This window comes from Rana temporaria, chromosome 1, assembly GCF_905171775.1.
Source record: "Rana temporaria chromosome 1, aRanTem1.1, whole genome shotgun sequence".
Classification (NCBI taxonomy): domain Eukaryota; kingdom Metazoa; phylum Chordata; class Amphibia; order Anura; family Ranidae; genus Rana; species Rana temporaria.
In genome coordinates, this window is record NC_053489.1 from 446,110,582 (window position 1) to 446,133,203 (window position 22,622).

The window sequence follows — 22,622 nt, forward strand, 5'->3', positions numbered from 1 at the left end:
TTCCCGATTCCCTCACCGAGCATGGTGGCGGTAGCATCTGAGGACCGAGCGATTGCTCGTCCTCCGACTTCACGGGCGCACTGGACAGGGAAGTGTTCATTTTTTTAAAAGTCAGCAGCTGCAGTATTTGTAGCTGCTGGCTTTAAAAAAAAATCCGGGGGGGGGGGTTTCCTCTGCTTTAAAGAGGTTCTGAAGCCAAATTGTTTTATTTACCTTAAAATTATAACTGAAGGCAACGCTTTTTCTAGATTGAGTGGAGGGAGATTAGAACGCTTGTCAGTTTTTATTGCCGTCTGTGCCCCCGGTAAGGAGATTAAAACTCTCTATTTGTCCTATTTACCATTATCATTGAAATTAAAAGAAAAACCCAAATTCTGGGTTGTCCCTGAAAAAGTAATTGGGGTGGGGAATGTTGCAATGGGGATACTAGTTCTGGTGACCTGGGGGTCCCCAAATAATTCTCTTAATTTGCAGTTTTTTTTTCTCACTTCTTGTTTGGCTATGGGATAAGAAGTTAATGGAAATCTCGGCAATGACACTTACCTATCCAAGGTCCCCCCCCCCCTCTAAAAGTATTTAAAACCTTGCCTCGATAGACAGAGATCTATCTATATGTATATATTTATTTATATTTTTTTATTATATCTGTATATTCTGTAAGAGCCGGTTCACACAGGGGGAACACGACTTCCAGCACGACTTTCGGAGGCAACTTGGACACGACTTGAGTATGAATCATCAGACAACTTACAAAGGCAACTTTAAGTTGCCTCCAGGACAGTACAAGGCAACTTCAAGTCGCCTCCAGGACAGGAGGCTTTCCAGTGGCCAAACAACAATCAGCTCTGTGGGAGGGAGGGGTTTGCCTACAAATTGCCTAGAAGTCGGATTGAAGTAGTACAGGAACCTTTTCTGAAGTCGGAGCGACTGCAGTAGTGTGTATTAAGACGGCTCCCATTGATTTTCTCAACCACAAGACTTGGGACGACTTGGGGCAACTTCAAGTCGGATCCCAGGTCGCCCCAGTGTGAACCGGCTCTAAGAATGTTGTTTTTGATTAAATAAACACACTCAAATATATTTTGTTGCACAGAATCACAACTTAATCTCCAATTTTTAGGCCCCAGAACTCTGATGCTTGCAGCGATACGTTACATGTGTGGTGCAATCATTGTTTGCATAGCTGTTCATCCATTGAAACTGCATGTAAACATGGCTCCATTCAGCACGGGATCCATGAGCAATCTCCCTGCTGAATTGGAGCTGAATGAGACAGGATGTCATGTAAAAAAAAAAAAAAAACACACACCTATGTGCATAGACACAAGTCCATTTACATCAGTCTGCTCATAGACTCACATAGAGCTTCTGATCAGGACCACATAAAAAAGTCGAACAGCTCGGACCTGATCAAAAAGCCAGTGAGGAGGGGCCAATAGGCTATTTTCTCTGCAAAATGTTTGTGTGAATAAGGAACTTACCCTATAACAGAAATAGGTGTGCTCCTCCATCTGCCTGCCACTTGAACTGATCTTTTGCCCTGCTACCGTGTTTCCCCGAAAATAAGACCGGGTCTTATATTAATTCTGGCTACAAAAAACACACTAGGGCTTATTTTCAGGGGATGTCTTATTTATTTATGGTATGTACAAAAAAGTTTCTCCCCCCTGTCAGCTCTGGAGTCAGCATTGTGAAATTCTGTAATCCCAAAAATAAACCTTTGTTTAAAGACCTTATAAAATGATGTAATCCGTTCTGTAAAAAGATAATATCATGTGCAGTGTGTCTCATTGTGTAACATTATTGTTGAAAATACCTTATTTACAGTGCCGCTTGCCGCTCACGTGACCCGCTGGAGCTCTTCTACCCTACTCCAAATACTGCAGAGGGAGGGGTCAAGATCCCCAATGACATCAGCCCCACTTTGAGTACTGCAGTGGGTAGGGGCTTAATAAAGTTTTATTGAAAAAAAAAAACAGCTGACATCAGCCGGGAGGAGAGGAGAAGAGCTCCGGCAGGTCACGTGAGTGCCCAGCAGTGCTGTAAATAAGGTATTTTCCACAATAAAGTTACAAAAGGGAGACACACTGCACATTATATAATCTTTTTACAGAACGGATTACATGTTTTTACAAGGACTTTAATTAGGGCTTATTTTTGGGGTAGGGCTTATATTGCAACCATCCCAGAAACTCACGCTAGGTCTTATTTTCGGGGTAGGGCTTATTTTCGGAGAAACATGGTACTGTAGTAGTGGGATTCAAGGCAAAACAAGGGTCTCACATATAGTGCCTTGAAAAAGTATTCATAACCCTTGATATTTCCAACATTTTGTCATGTTACAACCAAAAACATAAATGTATTTTATTGGAATTTTATCTGATAGACCAACACAAAGTGGCACATCATTGTGAAGTGGAAGGTAAATAAATGGTTCTCGATTTTTTTTTTAGTGCGGCATGCATTTGTATTCTGCCCCCCCCCCCTGAGTCAATACTTTGTAGAACCACCTTTCACTGGAATTATAGCCAATTCTTTTTTTTCCCCTCTACCAGCTTTGCACATCTAGAGTGAAATTTTTGTCCATTCTTCTTTGCAAAATAGCTCAAGCTCTGTCAGATTGGATGGAGAGCATCCGTGAACAGCAATTTTCAAGTCTTGCCACAAATACTCAATTGGATTCAGGTATGCTTTGATCTAAAACATTCCATTGTAACCCTGGCTGTATGTTTAGGGTCATTGTCCTGCTGGACAGTGAAGGTGACCCCCTAATATGCCACATTTGGTGTGTCATTTTTTGGGGGGGGGCGCTTACCTTCTTTTTTTAGAGGCACCCAACTTCAACTTCCTCCCAGGGCTCCGCAGCACCAGAAGGAAGTTCACCTTTCTACCCTCCCTCCGTGCAATCCTCTGGGACACGTCACAAGTCCCAAAAGATTGCCGGCCAATCACAACGTGCATGCACAGTGCGTGCCCAGCTGCGAAACCACAGCTTTGTTCACCCGCATCGCTGGACCATGGGACAGGCGAGTGTCCAATTATTAAAAGTCAGCAGCTACACTTTTTGTAGCTGCTGACTTTTATATGGCTGGAACTCCACTTTAAATAGGTATTGGATTGTAAAATGTTTGGGAGGTGTAAACAGGAGGTTTCCAGTCAAAGCACAGGACGTATGAGAAAGGTTTTAGTAGTCCTAAGGCATGGGTGCTTAACCTGTGGCCCTCAAACTGTTGAGGAACTGCAAGTCTGACAGTTACAGTTACAAGCATGACTTCAAAAGGCAATGAAGGAAATTTTAGTTCTGTTACAGCTAGAGCACCCATGTCCTAGGGCCTCTCGGGGACCTAAAACTGAGTTATGGTGGCTGCTCCTTAGGAACAACCTTACCGGGCAAGGATTTGTGAGACTCTTCATCACATAGTGCCTGCCATAGCTGAAGGATTAGAAGTAGGGCCGAAACGACTAATCGACAACTAATCGATTATGAAATTAATCGATTACAATTTTCATAATCGATTAATCGGCAAGTAACATAATGGGGTTAAAAAAAAAAAAAAATTGCCTTTTATAGTACAAAAAAGCAAATCGCTACTGTAAATATTACTTTCACTGTCCCACAGTAAAGAAAAATGAACCCCTAAGGCCCCATGCACACGAGACGCTGGTAAACTCGAGTTCAGAGGCATTTGGGCATTTTTTTCAACTGCCCCTGAACACATTTAATGTTATCCTATGTGTCCATGCACACATTCACGTTTTTTTGCGTTTTAAAGCAGTTGGGTTTAGGCTCGTTTTTTCAGAAGCAAAATTTTGGGTTCAGACGCAAAAGTTTTTGCGTTTCAAAGCTTTGGGAGGGTCTACAATGTCTTTGTTATAAACGCTGATGGCCGCAAACGCCGCGAAATTCGCGGCAAAACCAGACGTTTTAAACGCAGGTTTCTGCCTTTGAAAACTTGAGTTTACATGTGTTTGCACTTGCTTCCCGTGTACATGCGGCCTTACAGTAGCGATTATTTGCTCTTTTTGTACTTATTTTTGTTTTTTTAACCCAATAATGTTACTAAACATCTCAGGCCTGGGTTCACATCTCTGTTTTTTGGTGCTTTTTGCAGAAACGCACTACAGTTCCTTTTACATGTTTTCCTATGGGACACGTTCACATCAATGATTTTTTTCAGCTGCTGCATATTTGGAAAGGGCAAGGACTTTTTAACGCCAAACTGTGCTATTTTGTTTTTTTTTGGTTCAATATACTTCAATGGAGAAGCTGCAGAAAAGCGTGTAATGTGTTTTTGCGGCAATTTGTGTTTTGTAACCTGCCCCAAAAAATTAAATGTTTTTTTTTTTTTATCCGATTAATCGATTGATCGAAACAATAAAATCGGCCAACTAATCGATTATGAAAATAATCGTTAGTTGCAGCCTTAATTAGAAGCTGCCAAGGCTGTAGACAAGTCAGACAATGCTTCTGCAGGGAACAGTGTTGAGTAAGCTAATGGCCTCTGCGGTCAGAGTCAGGAGTTAAAAATGGAAATAAAGAAACTGCGCTAAGATAATAAAGGTTTTAGAATGGCCTGAAGTGCTAATAGGTAAGCAGCAACTAACCTGATAACATAACAGTGAAAAGAAGTGAGAAAAATATATATATAGTTGCGCTAGTGTCAGGACCACCTTTGCGGGGAAGGGGACTCAATCACCCCCACCCCAAAACGTGGAAATAGGATGAATGAACATAAACCGTGAACTTATTATGAAATGACTAAAGTGCACGAATAATACCAAATTAAAGTCATAAATTGGATGATAAACAAATCATAAAGCATAAGCCCTAAATAAGCAAATGACATCAGTTAAGTACAGAAAATTTGTGAGGATATGAAAACACAAGCCCAAGGTGAAGTCCAAGGGAACAACCAATATTATTCGTGCACTTCAGTCATTTCATAATAAGTGGGGGTGATTGAGTCACCTTGAAAAAAGGGGGGGGAAAAAAAACTGCGCTAAACCAAAAACAATTAAGTGAAAAAGCTGCCAGCACACAAAGTACAAAGCAATGGTGAAACAAAAAGTGCAGCGCTAATGAGTTGTGATCAATATTAAATTGTCACAACAATGAATATACAAAGATGTATATAAATGAAGTCCACGTGAGAAACAAAATCTCAAAAGTAATGAAGGTTGGTGGATCACTCATTGAGTCACCTTCCCTGCAAAGGTGGTCCTGACACTAGCGCAACTATATTTTTCTCAGGAGTTAAAAATGGCATTTGTCCCATAAAATTCTGCATAAGTTCAGAGAAATCCTTTTAGAATAGAATCAGAGCGTGAGCCACACCCAACTGGGACAATAATCCGGCTGTAGGAGAAAGCCCCAAGAGGAAACATGGTAGGCCACCCTGGAACTGTTAGTAAACTATGAACCAGAGGGACCCGATACAGGGGGGAGTGCTCTTGGTATGTCCTGACATGAAATCTGACATGTTGCACCTCAAAACAGGAACAAAGATTCAAACCATAAGGCTGCATTCACACCTGAGCGTTTTGTCGCCTGAAGTGCGACGCCCCAAAACGCTAGAGGGGAAAAAATATTCTCTATGGAGATGGTTCACATCTCCACTACAAAACGCCTGACGCCCAAACAAGTTCTGGACCCTTTTTTGTCGCTCGAATTTGGGCGTTTTACATTGGTGACCCTAGACCTACAAAATCACGGCAAAAAACGCTGCGTTTTTTTGCGGCAAATCGTGGTAAAAAAACGCTGTGTTTTGTCACGGCAAATCGCAGTAAAAAACGCAGCAAAACGCTACGCTCAGGTGTGAATGTAGCCTAAAAGCAAAAAAGAATGCTTGAATATATTAAACGCAAATCTTTACAATTCATTTTAGAAAATTATACCAAAGTAAAAATCTTGAGCTGCTCCAAAAATTGCAATTGAAAAAAAAAAAAAAAATTGTAATGTTTCATTAATAAATTTTGTCCTATGTACACAAAACTGTTTTCTGTATACTTGTTATTCCAGTTGTTTCAGCATTACTATCTTGACTATCAGTACTCTACCAACATTTTTTTTAGTGGGATGCTTTTATATGGTTATGGATGAAGGTATAAAGTCTTTATAAAGAACCTAGAAAGAAATGATATTAGGCCTGCTACACACGACCGAGGAACTAGTCGTAAATGAAACATCGTTTTCCTCGACAAGTTCCTTGTCAGGCTTGTTGAGAATCTTGACAAGCTTTCTTTGCGTACACACTGTCAAGACAAAATCTCGTCGTTCTCAAACACAGTGACGTAAAACACGTACGACGGCACTATAAAGGGGAAGTTTGATGCCACTGGCGCCACCCTTCTGAGCATGTGCGGGTTTCTAAGCATACACACGAACGTGTTTCTCGTCGAAAACCAGCCCGACGAGGAAATTGAGACTCCCGACGAGGAAAGAGAACTTGTTCTCTTTTTTTCTCATGGAGTTCCATGACAGTTTTCTCAATGAAAAACATACACACGACCGTTTTCCTCAGCAAAAAAGCTCTGCCACCAAGTTTCTTGATGGATTCTGTCGAGGAAAACGGTCGTGTGTACGAGGCCTTCGTTTTGAAAATTCAAATACAAGGAGGTTATCAAGACGCTCCTAAAATATACTCCTCTATTCTGTAAAAAATAAATACAGTAAATATACAAATCATTTTTTATCAAATGCCTAGAAGCAGCCTGATATATGCCCTAGTCCAAGCAACAGAAAAAAAAAAAAATATATATATGTCACTTAACACAACTTACCATTTATTCGGTTAGGACAGATCTCTTCATTTCTTTCATTATATTCCTGAAGCGCAACAACACATCTCCTGTTCCTTTCCATCAGAGCTAAATCAAGTGCTGTATTCCCATCCTATGACATGAAACCGTTATCAAAACAAAGAAAAAAAACGTTGTAACTGAATTGGAAATTGTTATTGATTATTTGAAGGCACACCTGGTCTTGAATATTGGAGTCACCGCCTTTTCGAAGCAAGAATATCAGTGCCTTACAACAACCCCAGGATGCAGCTACATGTACTGGAGTAAGTTCCTCTATTGATCTGCAACAGAAGAATAGTTTGAGAAAATTTGTACATCATCATGGTAGAAGAATTAGTGTTTTCTTATTTCTTGGTGGATCATTTGGGCACATAACCACCTGGACATAGATTCTCTTTTATTAGCCTTCATTTTTAAACTACTTCTCACACCAATACACCACCTAGATATCCAAGCAATTTTTAAAATTAGGCTATGGGCCTGTTCACCGTTATGTCATCATTTATGATAACCACATTAATACATACATCATTTTTTTAGGACAAACAAAGCTTTTGTTTAGTGCTACTGTCTTTTTTTTTTTTAAAGCACAGATTTTTACATACTGTACCTGGTTTTACCGAGGCTGCAACCCTGATGGGGCCCCCTAGTGGCATGGGCCCTGGGGCAATTCCTGAGTGGTCAGTCCGCCCCTCTGTACCTGGCAATTGGCTTAGGGATGGGAGGCTGCCGACTCTCACAGCTACTCACTGCCTATGTCAAGGGCCAATCACCCGCACGCGATTGCTATATGAGAAATTACATGTGAGTCGCTGTGATTCGTTGAGAAAGCCAGCAGCCTCCTGATGTTTTCAATGGGGCTACCTTCTGCAGCTACACGCTGGGAACCCCTGGGATCACCAATTTAAAAGTTGGGTGAATTTGCAGGTATGAATGCACCCTAGGACTTTTTTCCAGAAAAACTTACTCAAGAGCAAGAGATTGACAAACAACTGTTTCTCTTACTACCCTTTCAAAATGTTAGTAAAACATACCTAAAGTTGAACTTTTTTTTGTTTTAGGTAGAGGATGGAAGGATTGAAACCCCCATCAGGTTTTAATTACCGTTTGTTTGTGTCCCCACTGGGAAGTTTGGCCCCTTTCTTTTTGTCCTGATGACCACTGTCACTGGGACTCAAAATTAGAAAAAGTAAAACAAATAAAAAAAAATTGAGTTGTCAACAGGTATAGAGGGATATATTCCAATGGGGACTCTTGCTGCAGTGACAATGGCTAAATGAGAATTTATTTCACTTTGGGGAGAGCTCCCCTTACTTCTGTGGGGTTGACAGAATGAAAGCAGAGTGGAAATTTCTTCAGGTAATAAGGCTGAGAAATATCCTGGGTATCCATCTGTTAAGACCTACAGTGGTTATAGTACTGCTGCCTTCTTTCCACCCCTCAATCGCCAAGCTTAAAGTGGAGTTCCACCCATAAATATAACATTACATCAGTAGTTTTAAAAAAATGTCATTAGTCCTTTACAATTTTTTTTTTTTTTTTTTTAGATGCCTTCAAAGTGTTGTTGCTAGGCAGAATAGTTAATCTTCCCACTTCCTGCACCTAGGTGCTTAATGCTTCCTAACCTACACCGCACAGACTCCTGGGAATGTAGTGGGTGTAACTTTCCAGGAGTCTGTGCACTCCCCAGTCTCAAAGAATCATGTGACTTGGACAGCACAGGTGCTGAAACCTGATCTGACACTGCTTGTGCAGCACTGAGCATGTGCGAGGTCTGCAAGGCTGAAATCCAGGAAGTCATACAGTCTGGCTTCATGATGCCCACACTTAAGATGGCCCCAGTCAATTTCTATTTTATAAAGTGTCTAAATGCTGTAACAACCTAACAAAACGGACCTTAGTTTACAGACTAACTTTACTAGAATACATTAAGCTTGAGTATTACAGGGGTATTTATATTTAAAAAGTGAAATTGTGGCCGGAACTCCGCTTTAAGTGATTATCGCTACCATAGGAGGTAGAGGGATAGTGGAGATGAATGCAGTTTCCAGGATGATTCTTCCCAATGGTTAGAATATTCCCCCAAACATGAGCCAAGACTTCATGAAGGGTGTACCAGGCATCGAACAACTTTATTGAGAAGGCAGGCTCTTATATACACCAAAAGGAATACTTGCAGTATTCGGATGGACAATGACACACTCCACCCACAACATCATACAATGGGTAACTAACGAGCCTCCAATACACATCTTTTAGGAGACAGACATTCTGTCTCTGAGATAAATGATTAGTAATTAACTCATGTAGATTAGGTGACAAAAGATAAGCTCTTTTCACCTGCTACACAATACACATTTATCATCAATCGAAATTCACACAATACAGTGTCAATTAGCATCACACCATGAAATGTTCCTGATAGCCAGACTAAGGTTCATTTACATGACAGGAGCAGACGACATTACCACAGTAAGCTTTTATAGTACACCCACCCTCTCTCTCTGCCTGGGAGATATTGAGATCAGTTAAGGAATAAACCGATTATCTCCAGGCAGAGAGCACACAATTTTCCCAAAAGTTGGAACACCCCTTTTCACACAAGGTATCCCTACCATTACATATCCCCTGATAGCCCCGATCTGGGGGACCAACATATCCAAATTTCACCCAGATCGGTCCAGGGGTTCTTAAAAAACAAACCGAACCTATGAGAAAATACAGAATAAAAAAGTCTATTTTCTTCACACCATCTACAGATAAGTAACACTGACAGCCCAGAGAACACCTACGAGGACCCTCTGGGATGCGGATAGAAAGCTATGGAAGCCAGATATACTCTGACATCCCCGATCAAGCCCAAGACCTCAAAACAATCGAATTTCAAATAGCAAAACAAAGCTAACAATTCAGAGACCCTCCTAGTCGAAGCAATGAAGGCCACAATGAAGGAAGTCCACCTTCAAAGACAAGGGAGGAATCTCTAGGAAGGATTCAAGTGGGTGCCCTTGAAACAACAACAAAACCAAAAAAAGTTAAGATCCCATAGAGCTAGAGTTTCTTAAAGGATTTGTATAGGCATGTCCCAAATTTACCTCCAAACCTCTCTCCAAGCATCAAATTTTCCATTTACCTTGTGGAGCTGGACAGATCTTTCATTATTCCACATGATGTCATTACCATGTCAAAATTATTGTAGGAACAGCTGTTGGGAAGGGGGGGGGGGATCAGCAGGGTGCCCCACATCAAGTAGGTCCCTCACCCCACCAGAACTACAAGTCTCAAGAGTTCTTTCCCTACTCAAGAGTGTGAGCAGGCTCCTGGTGGCGAGGGACAAGAAATATAGTTTTATAGTCAAGCTGAAGATTGCTTCAGTTAAATCAGCCTTATCTGAGTTGAGGAAATATAGTCTGTCAGCAACAGAGGATTAGGAGCTCACTGTAGGAGATTTACAATGTAAAGTTATTGGGCCAGATTCAGATAGAATTGCCTATCTTTAGGCGGGCGTAGCGTATCTCAGATACACTACGCCGCCGTAAGTTTGAGCAGCAAGTTGTGTATTCACATAGAACTTGCGCTTAAACTTATGGCGGCGCAATGTAACTGGGCCGGCGTAAGCCCGCCTAATTCCAAATAGGCTGGTTGGGGGTGTGTACTATGTAAAATAGTAGTGACCCCACGTTTTTGACGAACGGCGCATGCGCCGTCCGTGGACATATCCCAGTGCGCATGCTCCAAATGACGTCGGCAAATCGTCATGCTTTCGCCGTGAACGTAAATTACGTCCAGCCCTATTCGCGAACGACTTACGCAAACGTCGTAAAAAATTCAAATTGTGTCGCGGGAACGATGGCCATACTTAACATTGGCTGCGCCTCATAGACGCAGGGGTAACTTTACGCCGGAAAAAGCCTAACGTAAACGACATTAAAAAATTTGCCGGGCGGACGTACGTTTGTGAATCGGCATATGTACCTAATTTGCATATTTCTTGCTGAAATCGACGGAAGCCCCACCTAGCGGCCAGCGTAAATATGCAGCCTAAGATACAACGGTGTAAGAGACTTACGCCAGTCGGATCTTAGGGAAATCTATGCGTAACTGATTCTAAGAATCAGGCGCATAGATACGACGGCGCCCAATCGGACTTACGATGGCGTATCTGGAGATACGCCGTCGTAAGTCTCTGTGAATCGGGCCCATTGTTTTTTTTGGCATAGTATGGGAAGATACCAAGTAATGGTCTAGTTGCCCTTCCCAGGGCCAAGGATACCACAAAACCCAATAAACATAATGCTGAATCTTGGAGGTACTCAAACAGTAGTTAAATCTAACACGAATTGAAGAATCTGGGACCAGTAAACCCCTATAATGGCACAGGGCATGGTAAAAAAAAATAAGAATGAAATCTGAATGTAAAAACGGAAGCATTTCCAACATGCACTACAATGGTCAGCAGAGAATTTACCAAGCCTAGTTGGTGTAAGGCAATATCATAAATTGTACAAGTCTATCACTGGCTGACATTAAGCCAATAAACTGATACTCCCATAAATCATCCCAAACATTATCTAGGGTGGGCAGGTTTGGTGGTCCTTGCTTCCCTAGTTATCTTAGCCCTGCGAGGTTGGTTGTTGCAAGGCCTTATAAAATGTTGAGTGAGTCTTAGATAATGCCTCGTCTCACAAAAGCACTTCCATGCTAGTGTACAAAATCAGAGTGATACCTAAATCAATCTGGGAGGTGCAGGCATGGCATAACTGAATCTATCAAAAAAAAAAAAAAAAAAAAAAAAAAGTACCAATTAGGGAGGGTATACTTAGATTTCAATTCTTCAAATGCAGGGAATTTACCATAAAAAAAAAAAAAAAAAAAAAAAAAGTTGAGAGGTGGTGAAGATTCAGATTGTTCCACAGGGGGTATAAGTCGACCAATGGTTCATAGCAACTAATGGAAGCACACAAGTCCTTATTTCATACCCCAATTGTGGCCCACATAGTGGGGGTAAGGGAGTATGGGGTGCAACTACCCTGATAACAAAGATTGTAGCACTCCATACAATGTTAATACTACAGCCTCAACCACAAGGGATGCATTATCCTTCTGCCACGTAAGCCCATTATTTGCCTGCAACAGTTGCCCTGAAGAAATACTGGAAAAAAGTTTGGAAAAGCAAAGAGACATGCCTCTCTTTGATAGAGGACTGGATGACAAAGAGTTATCTTAAACTCAACGGAGAGAAAACAGAACTTCTCCTGTTTCACGCCAAGCGTATGAATCAACCTACAACTACTTGGACCCCCCCCGCCCATTCTGGGCAAAATCATCACCCCTAGCGCCAAAGTCAAAAGTCTCGGGGTCATCTTTGACTCTCACATGACATTGGACGCACAAATAGGGTCAGTAGTCAGCGGATCTCACCATCTGCTGCGCCTACTACGCAGACTTACTCCTTTTATTCCCAAGGAAGACATAGCGGTCGTGGTGGGAGCTATTGTAAACTCAAGATTGGACCATGCAAATGCCCTTTACCTCGGACTCCCCAAGTACCAAATCGCTCGTCTACAAGTCGTTCAAAATACGGCCGCTAGACTTGTGACTGGGAAAAAACCTTGGGAATCAATCTCACCTTCACTGAGAGCCCTTCACTGGTTACCAGTAAAAGACAGAATCACTTTTAAAGCACTCTGTCTAATGCATAGATGTATCTATGGGAATGCTCCCCATTATCTATGCGAAAAAATAAAAGCTCATAATCCCAATCGCGTTCTGCGATCCACCAATCAAAATTTCCTCCAGATACCCAAAGCCAGATACAAGTCCAAAGGAGAAAGGAGATTCGCGGTCCAAGGGCCTAGACTATGGAACGCTTTACCAACCAGCATTCGGTTGGAGGAGAATCACTTAGCATTCAGGAGAAAGATCAAGACTCATCTCTTTTGATACCAAAGGAGACAGGAACAACAAGCGCCCAGAGGCGATTAAGTTCGCATGTGCTGCGCTATATAAGTTTTCATTCATTCATTCATTCATTCAAAGTGGCCAGCCCAAATGTTTGGTACGAACATGATAATCTTTATTATAATTCTTACAGTCACAAAAGTAGTGGGGCCAAGTGTGGGAAAATACTGACCAATCTTCAAGTTATTGTTGCAAAGAATCCACCTAAAGCTGGTAAGTAGCGATGTCCTTGTTGCTTACCAGTAACCTCAGGAGGAGATTTGTCAAGCCTGCCAGCCCAGGGAATGTGGGCATTTTAAACCTAATTAGCAGGAGCTGCTGAAACACCTGTTTGCCATGCTTTCTGCGTTAAATACAGCACTCCCAAACATGTTGCTTGCAGGACTTTTCGGAACATCCCGCCCCAGTGTGGAAAATCACACTTGAATTAGAGGTGGTTTTCATGCGCTTAGCAAAGGCCATTTTTAGCGCTAAAGCGCCTGAAAACTGCCTCAGTGTGAAAGGGGTCTCAATGAGCAAACGGCTACTTGTTCTGTCTTATTTTAGATGGACCGATACACGCAAAACATTGTGAAATAAACTGTAAAACATAAATACAAATAAAAGTACTAAAGTGGTTGTATACCCCACCTTTTTACTTTTACCTACAGGTAAGCCTATAATAAGGCTTACCTGTAGGTATAAAGATTGCAGCGGCGCATGCACAGCGGGGATCCTCGGCTAAAGGGCCGGCAGCCACCGGACCTTGCCGGTTTGAAGTCTCCCGCGCGCAGTGACGTCATCGCCGCTCCAGCCAATCACAGCGCTGGAGCGGCGATACCCGGAAGACACGCCGGAGCAAGATGACATCTCGTTCGGCATGGACCAGGCAAGTTCTTTTCACCTCGTTTTAAGGTAAGTATTTCATAATGAGCTAGTATGCGGTGCATACTAGCTCATTATGGCTTTTCCTTTACAGGTGTAAAAAAATAAAAAACAGGGTATACAACCGCTTAAATAAATGGTACTTAAAAAAAAAGATAAATCATAAATAAATACAATCTGATGAGCCTGCGCAAAAAACTGATAAGCAAAACACGCATAACACACATGTGCTCCACCCAAAAATAATAATTTGCATGGTTAAAAAAAAAAAAAAAAAAAAAATTGGAAAGTACTGCCTACATATCACTTGATTTTGTACTATAAAACTTATGAATTGAACAAATACAATCTCTATATATTGAAAGAATTTAAATGAACGATTATTAAAAACAAGAGGACGTTATTAAAGTGGTAGTAAACTCTGTGCTACCACTTTTACCTACAGGTAAGCCTATAATAAGGCTTACCTGTAGGTATAAAGAATATCTCCTAAACCTCTACGGTTTAGGAGATATTCCCCTCGCAATGCGCCGCTGACTGCAACAGTCCTGGATCCTCGGCTAAAGGCCCGGGCAGCCGCCGGACCTTGCCGGAAAGAAGTCTCCCACGCGCATGCGCGGGAGTGACGACTTTGCCGCTCCAGCCACTCACAGTGCTGGAGCGGCGATACCCGGGAAAGGAACACCGAGGCAATATGACATCTCCCTCAGCGTGGACCAGGTAAGTTCCCCAAACCTCGTTCCGAGGTAAGTATTTTATAATGAGCTAGTATGCAGTGTATACTAGCTCATTATGGCTTTTGCCTTTCAGGTAGGTTAAAAAAAAAAATTAAAAAAAAAAAAAAAAACAGCCGCGGGTTTACTACCGCTTTAAATCACTGTATGGGTCTATAAAAAAAAAAAAAATATATATACATTAATATACATTTTGTTCAAAAACAAAAGATATTAAAAAGTATGACATAACTAAAAATTCTTACATCCATTATTACATGCATTAATACTAAATGTGTTTATGCCACTAGATGGAGACATAGCACCTACTGATTAAACATACTGCCTGGCAAACAAAGTCCTGAAAGTGAACTCTGGCACTTCTGACCAAAGTTGCTGCTGAACAAGGATTTTTATCAGCTCTAAACAGGCCTCTACGGTAATGGCCTGGCAACAATGCTGCACGTACCCCTGTTGCTGGCTATGGAGTGTGGAGGATAAGGTTGTCTCCCTGGTCCATCTACATGCGCCATTTTTAAAATAGTTCTGCGAGTTTAACCTTTGGTTTTAATAAGATCCACAGGGGGTGGAGAAGATATAGGACTTATTCCTCAGGAAGGGGAGACAGGGTAGAAAACCCCTTGGGAATACAGAATCTACTCTAGGCAGCAAACCATCAAACTGTCGAAGACATTGACAGAGCATTTTGATTTGCAAGAACCCAAAGCAGGTACAGGGGTCTTCCACCTTAGATGTCTTAATCACGGGCTGCATAAGGCTGTCATGGTTTTCTTCTGCCAAAAATAAGAATGCCAATCACGCAGAATGCACCCAATATTTTTGCATTATAGCCAATGCTCCCTGAGAGAGGGTGTAGTCAGAATCAGAGCAGGAATCAGGACATGGAGGTGGTCACTTCCAATGACAAAGGTGTAAAAGGATGGATACCAGAGTTACAAATCCTGCTAGAACCAGGAGGTTGATACTATAAACTAAGAAGTGCATTCTGTAGCCACATGGGAGGGATCAAAGTGAAAGATCTAAAAAGTTGAAATGGAGGCACATTGTCAAGAAGAGGACCTGCAGGCTATACAGAATGACTTTGCCTGACTGCTACCAAACTTAAGGCTGCATAGAAATGGATAATATAAAACACAATAGAACATACACAACCAGTAAAGCAGAGCCCCTTATCAAGTTCAAGGTGGCTGTTTAACGTGCCTATGCTCATCGTGCTCTCTCCTTCTCTAGAGGAGATGAGCCACTGCAGCTAGAGAAGATGAGAGCGCTCTGAGCATACACACAGTTTGAATGCCCTGAAGTGGCCACTAGGGGGTGCACAAATGTAGCATCAAGCCCATCTTGAAAGCAGCAGGACAGAGGGGGGGGGGATCAAGGGGGTTAGCAGTTTTTTTTAGAGGTCCCCTCACAGCTGAATGTGTAATAGGAACAGGTGCAGCACTTGAAAAAGGAGCATGTACTATTCAGGGGATAAGGAATTGTATAGAGGCTTTTTGGAAAATGTTGGAAGGCGAACTTACACTTTAAATCTATGCACATCGATAAACTTACCACAGCGCTGTCACTTTAAAACTTTTGCCAGGAGCATGAATGTTAACCTTGGACTGCTAGTTATTCAACAAATACCCAAACCAGAATTTTTAGGCAATTGTTTTAACGAGTCATCATTATTCACAGCGTTGTCCTCATCATGTTATCAATGGCACAGTGTTACTGCCACACACATCCTTATTACTTACGCATTTATGTGAAAAAACAACACACAAAAAGAAAAAAAGTTCCAATAAATTCCAGAAAATGTCTCTTGCAATGTGTCTTGTGCTTAAAGTGCTTCAAAATGTCATCATAAGCTGCCCCAGACATAAGAAGTGATTCAGTGCTGCTAATCTTGCTTAGCAGTGCTGCATGCATTGCTCTGTACCCCCGTGCCACTCACCAGATGCTTTTGACTTTGTGTCTCTTAGGCCGTGTACAGACGACCAAACATGTACGATGAAACCAGTCCGCCGGACCGTTTTCACCGTACATGTCTGCCCGGGGATTTCTGTATGGTGGCTGTACTCACCATCATACAGAAATCCGCGCGTAAACAATACGCGGGGCGTGGCCACGCCGATGACGCGGCGACGTGGGCGGTCCTGCCAGTTCAATGCTTCCACGCATGCGTCAAAGTCATTCGACACATGCGAGGGATGGCGGGCGCTCGGACATGTACGGTAGGTCTGTACAGACGACCGAACATGTCCGAGCGGACAGGATTCCAGCGGGATGTTTTAAAACAAGTCCGGAAATATTTGCCCGTTGGAAAAAGGCCCGGCGGGCAAATGTATGCTGGAATCCTGTCCGCTCGGGCCTACACACGACCGAACATGTCTGCTGAAACTGGTCCGCGGACCAGTTTCAGCAGACATGTTCGGTCGTGTGTACGGGGCCTAAGGCTGCATTCACACCTAGGCGTATATACGCCTGAAGCGCGACGCCGCAGTAGCCCCTAATACGCTGGAGGGGTGATTTTACATGGTCGGCTATGGAGATGGTTCACATCTCCACGCCGAACGCCGAGACGCCTGAAGCTCAAAAGAAGTCCCGGACCCTTTTTTTCGGGCGGCTTCGGCGTTCAGGCATAGCCGACCATGTAAAAAATCACCCCTCCAGCAAAAAACACGACGCGTTTTGTCGCCGCAAATCGCGGGACAAAACGCCTATTTGATGTCGCCGCAATACGCGTCAGATCACCTACGCTGAGGTGTGAATGGAGACTAAGCATCAAAGTCTCAAGAAGCAACACTGTCATTGATCGCATAAGAAGAACAGCTCTATAAGTGATTTACAGTTTAAATCTATAGGGCCAGATTCTCAGAGGAGATACGACGGCGTATCTCCAGATACGCCGTCGTATCTCTGAGTCTGGCCGGTCGTATCTATGCGCCTGATTCATAGAATCCGTTACGCATAGATTTCCATTAGATCCGACCGGTGTAAGTCTCTTACGCCGTCGGATTGTAACTGCATATTTACGCTGGCCGCTAGGGGCGTGTACGCCGATTTACGCGTCTAAATATGTAAATTAGTTAGATACGCAAATTCACGAACGTACGCCCGGCCGACGCAGTACATTTACGTTAGGCTTTTCCCGGCGTAAAGTTACCGCTGCTATATGGTGGCGTAAGTGCGGCGTACTAATGTTAAATATGGCCGTCGTTCCCGTGTCGAATTTTGAATTTTTTACGTCGTTTGCATAATTCGTCCGTGAATGGGGCTGGACGTCATTAACGTTCACGTCAAAACCAATGATGTCCTTGCAGCGTACTTTGGAGCAATGCACACTGGGAAATTCCACGAACGGCGCATGCGCCGTTCGGGAAAAACGTCAATCACGTCGGGATAAGCCTGATTTACATAACACACGCCCACCTCTTCACAATTTGAATTATGCGGGCTTACGCCGGCCTATTTACGCTACGCTGCCGCAACTTTCTTTTAAGAATATGGCACTTGCCTGTAAAAGTTGCGGAGGCGTAACGTAAATAGGATACGTTACGCCCGCACAAAGTTACACCATTCTACGTGAATCTAGCCCTCACTGTCTAGCTTAGCTCCATTAGGTGCCAATTTCTTTGTGCTTTATTGTACAAATAATTATAGCAGGTTCATACTAACTTTTTTTATGTTGACAATAAATACGACTTGATCTTTTGGTGTACCGACTCTTTCAATAAGGGAGCTTTCTATGTAAACACTAAAGCAGTTACATGTGTGATCACTATGATTGGTCAACAGAGAGACAGAGAATCTCTGGAATATGTTCATTAACGGGAGTATATGTGAAAATAAATACTGCGCAGGTCTAAACAATCATAAATAGTGTGAGACCATTTACATTGGATGAAAAAAACAGTGAAAATAAAAAATAAAAAATAAAAAATATGTAAAACCAAAAAAATAATAAAAGGCTGCTGCAGCTCAAAATGTCAGATAAACATAAAATACAGATGAAAATTGGTAGAAGCTGCGCTGCAATGTGAAAAAATCAATATTCAACAGTCACATTATAATGTGCGCAATGCACACAAATCACTAGTGCAATCTAAAATAAACAAGTGAAAGGTGCAGAGTCCATATGAATGGATGTATCACAGAGAAAATCAAGATGACAGAAAGTTCTCCGAATGTGTGAAAGGTATCCAGATAATATCCAGTGAATCTGTATAGCAGATGAAAGTATCCTCCACCGTTAAATCCTAGCTGCTTACCAAAATGATAAGTTAATCAAGCATGTAACCAAGCATGTAACCATAACAGCCAGATCCAGGATTCCAGGATATATTTTCACCTTATCTCAGTTTCACATATCAGACCATTCCTTCTCCATAGTGTGACCCAAAAGAGAAAAGGCTGACATAGCGTGATACCGTAATAACATTTTTTTAATGATAAAAGTAATGCACTTACAGTTATGCAGTTAAAACAGTGCGTGTATAATAATAGCCGGCCGGCTCTACTGTCCGCTCGTCCTTCCGGGTAGACAGCGCGGTACGATTCGTGGTGATGTCAGCACGCCGCTCCTCCCTACGCCGTTTCGTCACAACAATGACTTCTTCCAGGGGCACAAGCAGCGTGCTGACTCGCCACTCTTTAAAAGCAATAACAACATCCGGGACCGCCCAGCTCTGAACCTTGGAGATCGCGGGCGCAAGCCGCCATATTTGAGTTGGGATCCCTGCCACTAATGAACAGTAATGCAGGCAAAGACTCAAAAGCGGAAAAATATAAAGTAAAACGTATAACTTAGTTAAATGGTTCATACGCTTTAGACAAATATATGTTAAAACAAAGGTTAAAAATAGGGTCATAAAACGAAAAAAGGGTTTGGTTAAATGTAAAAGAGATAATGAAAAACGTTTCACATTTATATTCCTTTTCTTTTTTGGGGTACGGTTGTATGTGAAACGTTTTTCATTATCTCTTTTACATTTAACCAAACCCTTTTTTCATTTTATGACCCTATTTTTAACCTTTGTTTTAACATATATTTGTCTAAAGCGTATGAACCATTTAACTAAGTTATACGTTTTACTTTATATTTTTCCGCTTTTGAGTCTTTGCCTGCATTACTGTTCATTAGTGGCAGGGATCCCAACTCAAATATGGCGGCTTGCGCCCGCGATCTCCAGGATTCAGAGCTGGGCGGTCCCGGATGTTGTTATTGCTTTTAAAGAGTGGCGAGTCAGCACACCGCTTGTGCCCCTGGAAGAAGTAATTGTTGTGACAAAATGGCGTAGGGAGGAGCGGCGTGCTGACGTCACCACGAATCGTACCGCGCTGTCTACCCGGAAGGACGAGCGGACAGTAGAGCCGGCCGGCTATTATTATACACGCACTGTTTTAACTGCATAACTGTAAGTGCATTACTTTTATCATTAAAAAAATGTTATTACGGTATCACGCTATGTCAGCCTTTTCTCTTTTGGGTCACACTATGGAGAAGGAATGGTCTGATATGTGAAACTGAGATAAGGTGAAAATATATCCTGGAATCCTGGATCTGGCTGTTATGGTTACATGCTTGGTTACATGCTTGATTAACTTATCATTTTGGTAAGCAGCTAGGATTTAACGGTGGAGGATACTTTCATCTGCTATACAGATTCACTGGATATTATCTGGATACCTTTCACACATTCGGAGAACTTTCTGTCATCTTGATTTTCTCTGTGATACATCCATTCATATGGACTCTGCACCTTTCACTTGTTTATTTTAGATTGCACTAGTGATTTGTGTGCATTGCACACCTTATTAACGAAAGTGTCTACCACTTAGATCAGGGGTGTCAAACTCAATTTCATTGTGGGCCGCATGAGCCAAATGATTGTCCTCAAAAGGGTCGGTTGCATCTGTAAGATTAGATGTCCAGCGCATCCCCTCCCCATATATTAGACGACAAGAGCCACCCCACCATCAGAAGTTGAGTTTCCCACTCTCCCTTACATCTCAGTGCACCCCCTTTTCCTTATGCTGCTGCTGGGAAGAAGCTGGATGCATTGCTTGAAAGCAGGAGTAGGACCAGAGGAGGACTGGAGCTCTCCTGCAGCTGCAGGAGAGGTGCGAGGGCCACATGAAATGGCCTGGAGGGCCGGATTTGGCCCACGGGCCTTGTGTTTGACACCTGTGACTTAGATGTATGGCATACGTAAAGCAGAATTTCACCCTAAAGGGGAAGTTCTGCTTTATACCTCCCCTTCTTATGGAACTTTTTTTGGGGGAGGTACCCATTCCTACTTCCAGTTGGAGCACCTAGAAGAATACACCGAAAGTCTTCAGGGACATGTTACAGGTCCCAGCAGGCTGCGGACCATTCACATAGCGTAGTGTGGCTCACACGTGCACAGTGCCACCTAGTCGTGAAGCAGCAAAGAGTCACAGCCAGCTATCCACGCTAAGCATACTGGTGCCAGGCACCCGAGGACTGGAAAATAACTAGCCCAGGTGAAGATGGGGTGGGATCCTATGACAGGCAAGTGTTTAACTTCTATTTTTTGAGTGAAGAACCACTTTAGGCGGTTAAGGGTCCATAGCTGGTAATGAAAAATAAAATAAAAATCTGAGTTTACAATTAGTAGGCTTGGTGTGAAATTCCAAAAGACTACTGTCAGAAAGAGACGATACACTGTGGCAAGTTGCGAGATAATGAAAAGTATTTCATACCTGACATTGGGATCTCCACCCTTCTGCAAAATCATTGTCAGACATCTGAGGGCGCTCTCACTTTCTTTCCCTGAAGCTAGGTGAATGGCTGCAATTCCATCTGGTAGGACGAAGTTTGGATCAGCACCACAGTTGAGAAGATTTTCAACTTCCCTAGGGTTATATAAAAAAAACACTAAATGAGAATATATTCCATCAAAAGAATGCAATACACCCAAAAAACGAGTAAAAGAAAAAAAAAGAAAAGAAAGAAGGAAGAAGGGAAGACATTTGCTTTTCAAATATGGAGATCCCTCTAAGGCAGTCTTCATATCCCTGCAATTCCCTACTGTGCTTTAAATTGAAAACACATTAAAATGTCAATGTTCAGTGTGGAAGGTCAAAACATCAATGCCCACTGTAAAAACTGTTCTGTCATTTTTTTTATTTTAAATGGAAAAAAGGGTATCAAAAAGCATAGGCGCATGTCCAGCCTAAATGATGCAATAAGCACTTTGTTTAAAAAGACATAAAAATAAATAAAGATAAGGATCTGTAATTTCTGATTTCTTTTAAAAATTGCCAGCTCCAGAGACATCACCCTGTTCCAGGCGTCGCTCTGTATTTGGACACTGACTGGAACAAGCATGCAGTCAGTGAAGTCCATAAAATAAGGGTTGATTTATTAAAATTTTAGTGCAAAATCTGGTGAAGCTCTGCAGAGAAACCAATCAGCTAGCAGGCTTAAGCCCTGGTTCACACTGGGTACGATTTGGAACGATTTGAGATGCGATTTGACATGTCAAATCGCATCTCAAATCGGCGGCAATTGTCGGCAATGGCAATGTCCTAATCAGTGCGACGCCGCATCTGCGATTTCAAAAAGTAGTTCCTGTACTACTTTTTGCGATTTCGGGCCGCGATTTACATTAAATTGCGGCCGAAATCGCTGTAAAATCGCACATTTTACCGCGATTTTGAATTCGCAGCAGTGTGAACCTAGGCTCAAACTGAGTTCACTTTGCTGCGGGTTAGAAATCAGCTGAACGTGCATGATTTTTAAACTGGCAATGCAGTCCGACGTCGGGGGCGATTTTACAGACATCTGTGCGGGTTCATGAGCAGATGGCTATTTAAATCGCTTTCGAAGGCGCCAAAAGTAGTACAGGAACTACTTTTGGGAATCAGTGCGGCGCCGCAACGATTTGGATGGTGCCATTTCCGGCAATAAACACCGATTTGGCATGCCAGATTGGCCCAATGTGAGTGTGGCCTTTTTGTCAAAGCTTTATTGAACAAGCTGAAGTTAGAGTTAGAAGATGATTGGCTCAGCTGCACCAAAAATTTTAAAAAGAGGAGGTCCACTCTTAAAAAAAAAAAAAAAAAAAAAATATATATATAGCGGTTACTAGGCAGATCTTCCTAATCTGCCCCTTCCTTGTACGCAGTGCTCCTCGGTCTCATCCTCCTTGCGTTGTCTTCTGGGTAAAGGGGTGCGCTGACTTCTCTGAACTGTGTCTCCCAGAAGTCAATCGCCCATTTACAGAGTGCCACGCAACTCGCGCAGTAGGAGAC

At 42.4% G+C, this 22,622-nt stretch overlaps 1 protein-coding gene across 1 annotated transcript in view; it reads right to left on the minus strand.

Moving 5' to 3' along the window:
* ANKLE1 (ankyrin repeat and LEM domain containing 1) overlaps window positions 1-22,622 on the minus strand; it is a 52,815-nt gene that overhangs the window by 24,090 nt on the left and 6,103 nt on the right. The window contains exons 2-4 of the mRNA XM_040327049.1: window positions 21,069-21,221; window positions 6,977-7,082; window positions 6,781-6,892 (exon numbers count right to left, since the gene is read on the minus strand). Of these exons, the coding sequence (XP_040182983.1) occupies window positions 6,781-6,892; window positions 6,977-7,082; window positions 21,069-21,221 (371 nt within the window). The remainder of the gene's footprint in view (window positions 1-6,780; window positions 6,893-6,976; window positions 7,083-21,068; window positions 21,222-22,622) is intronic.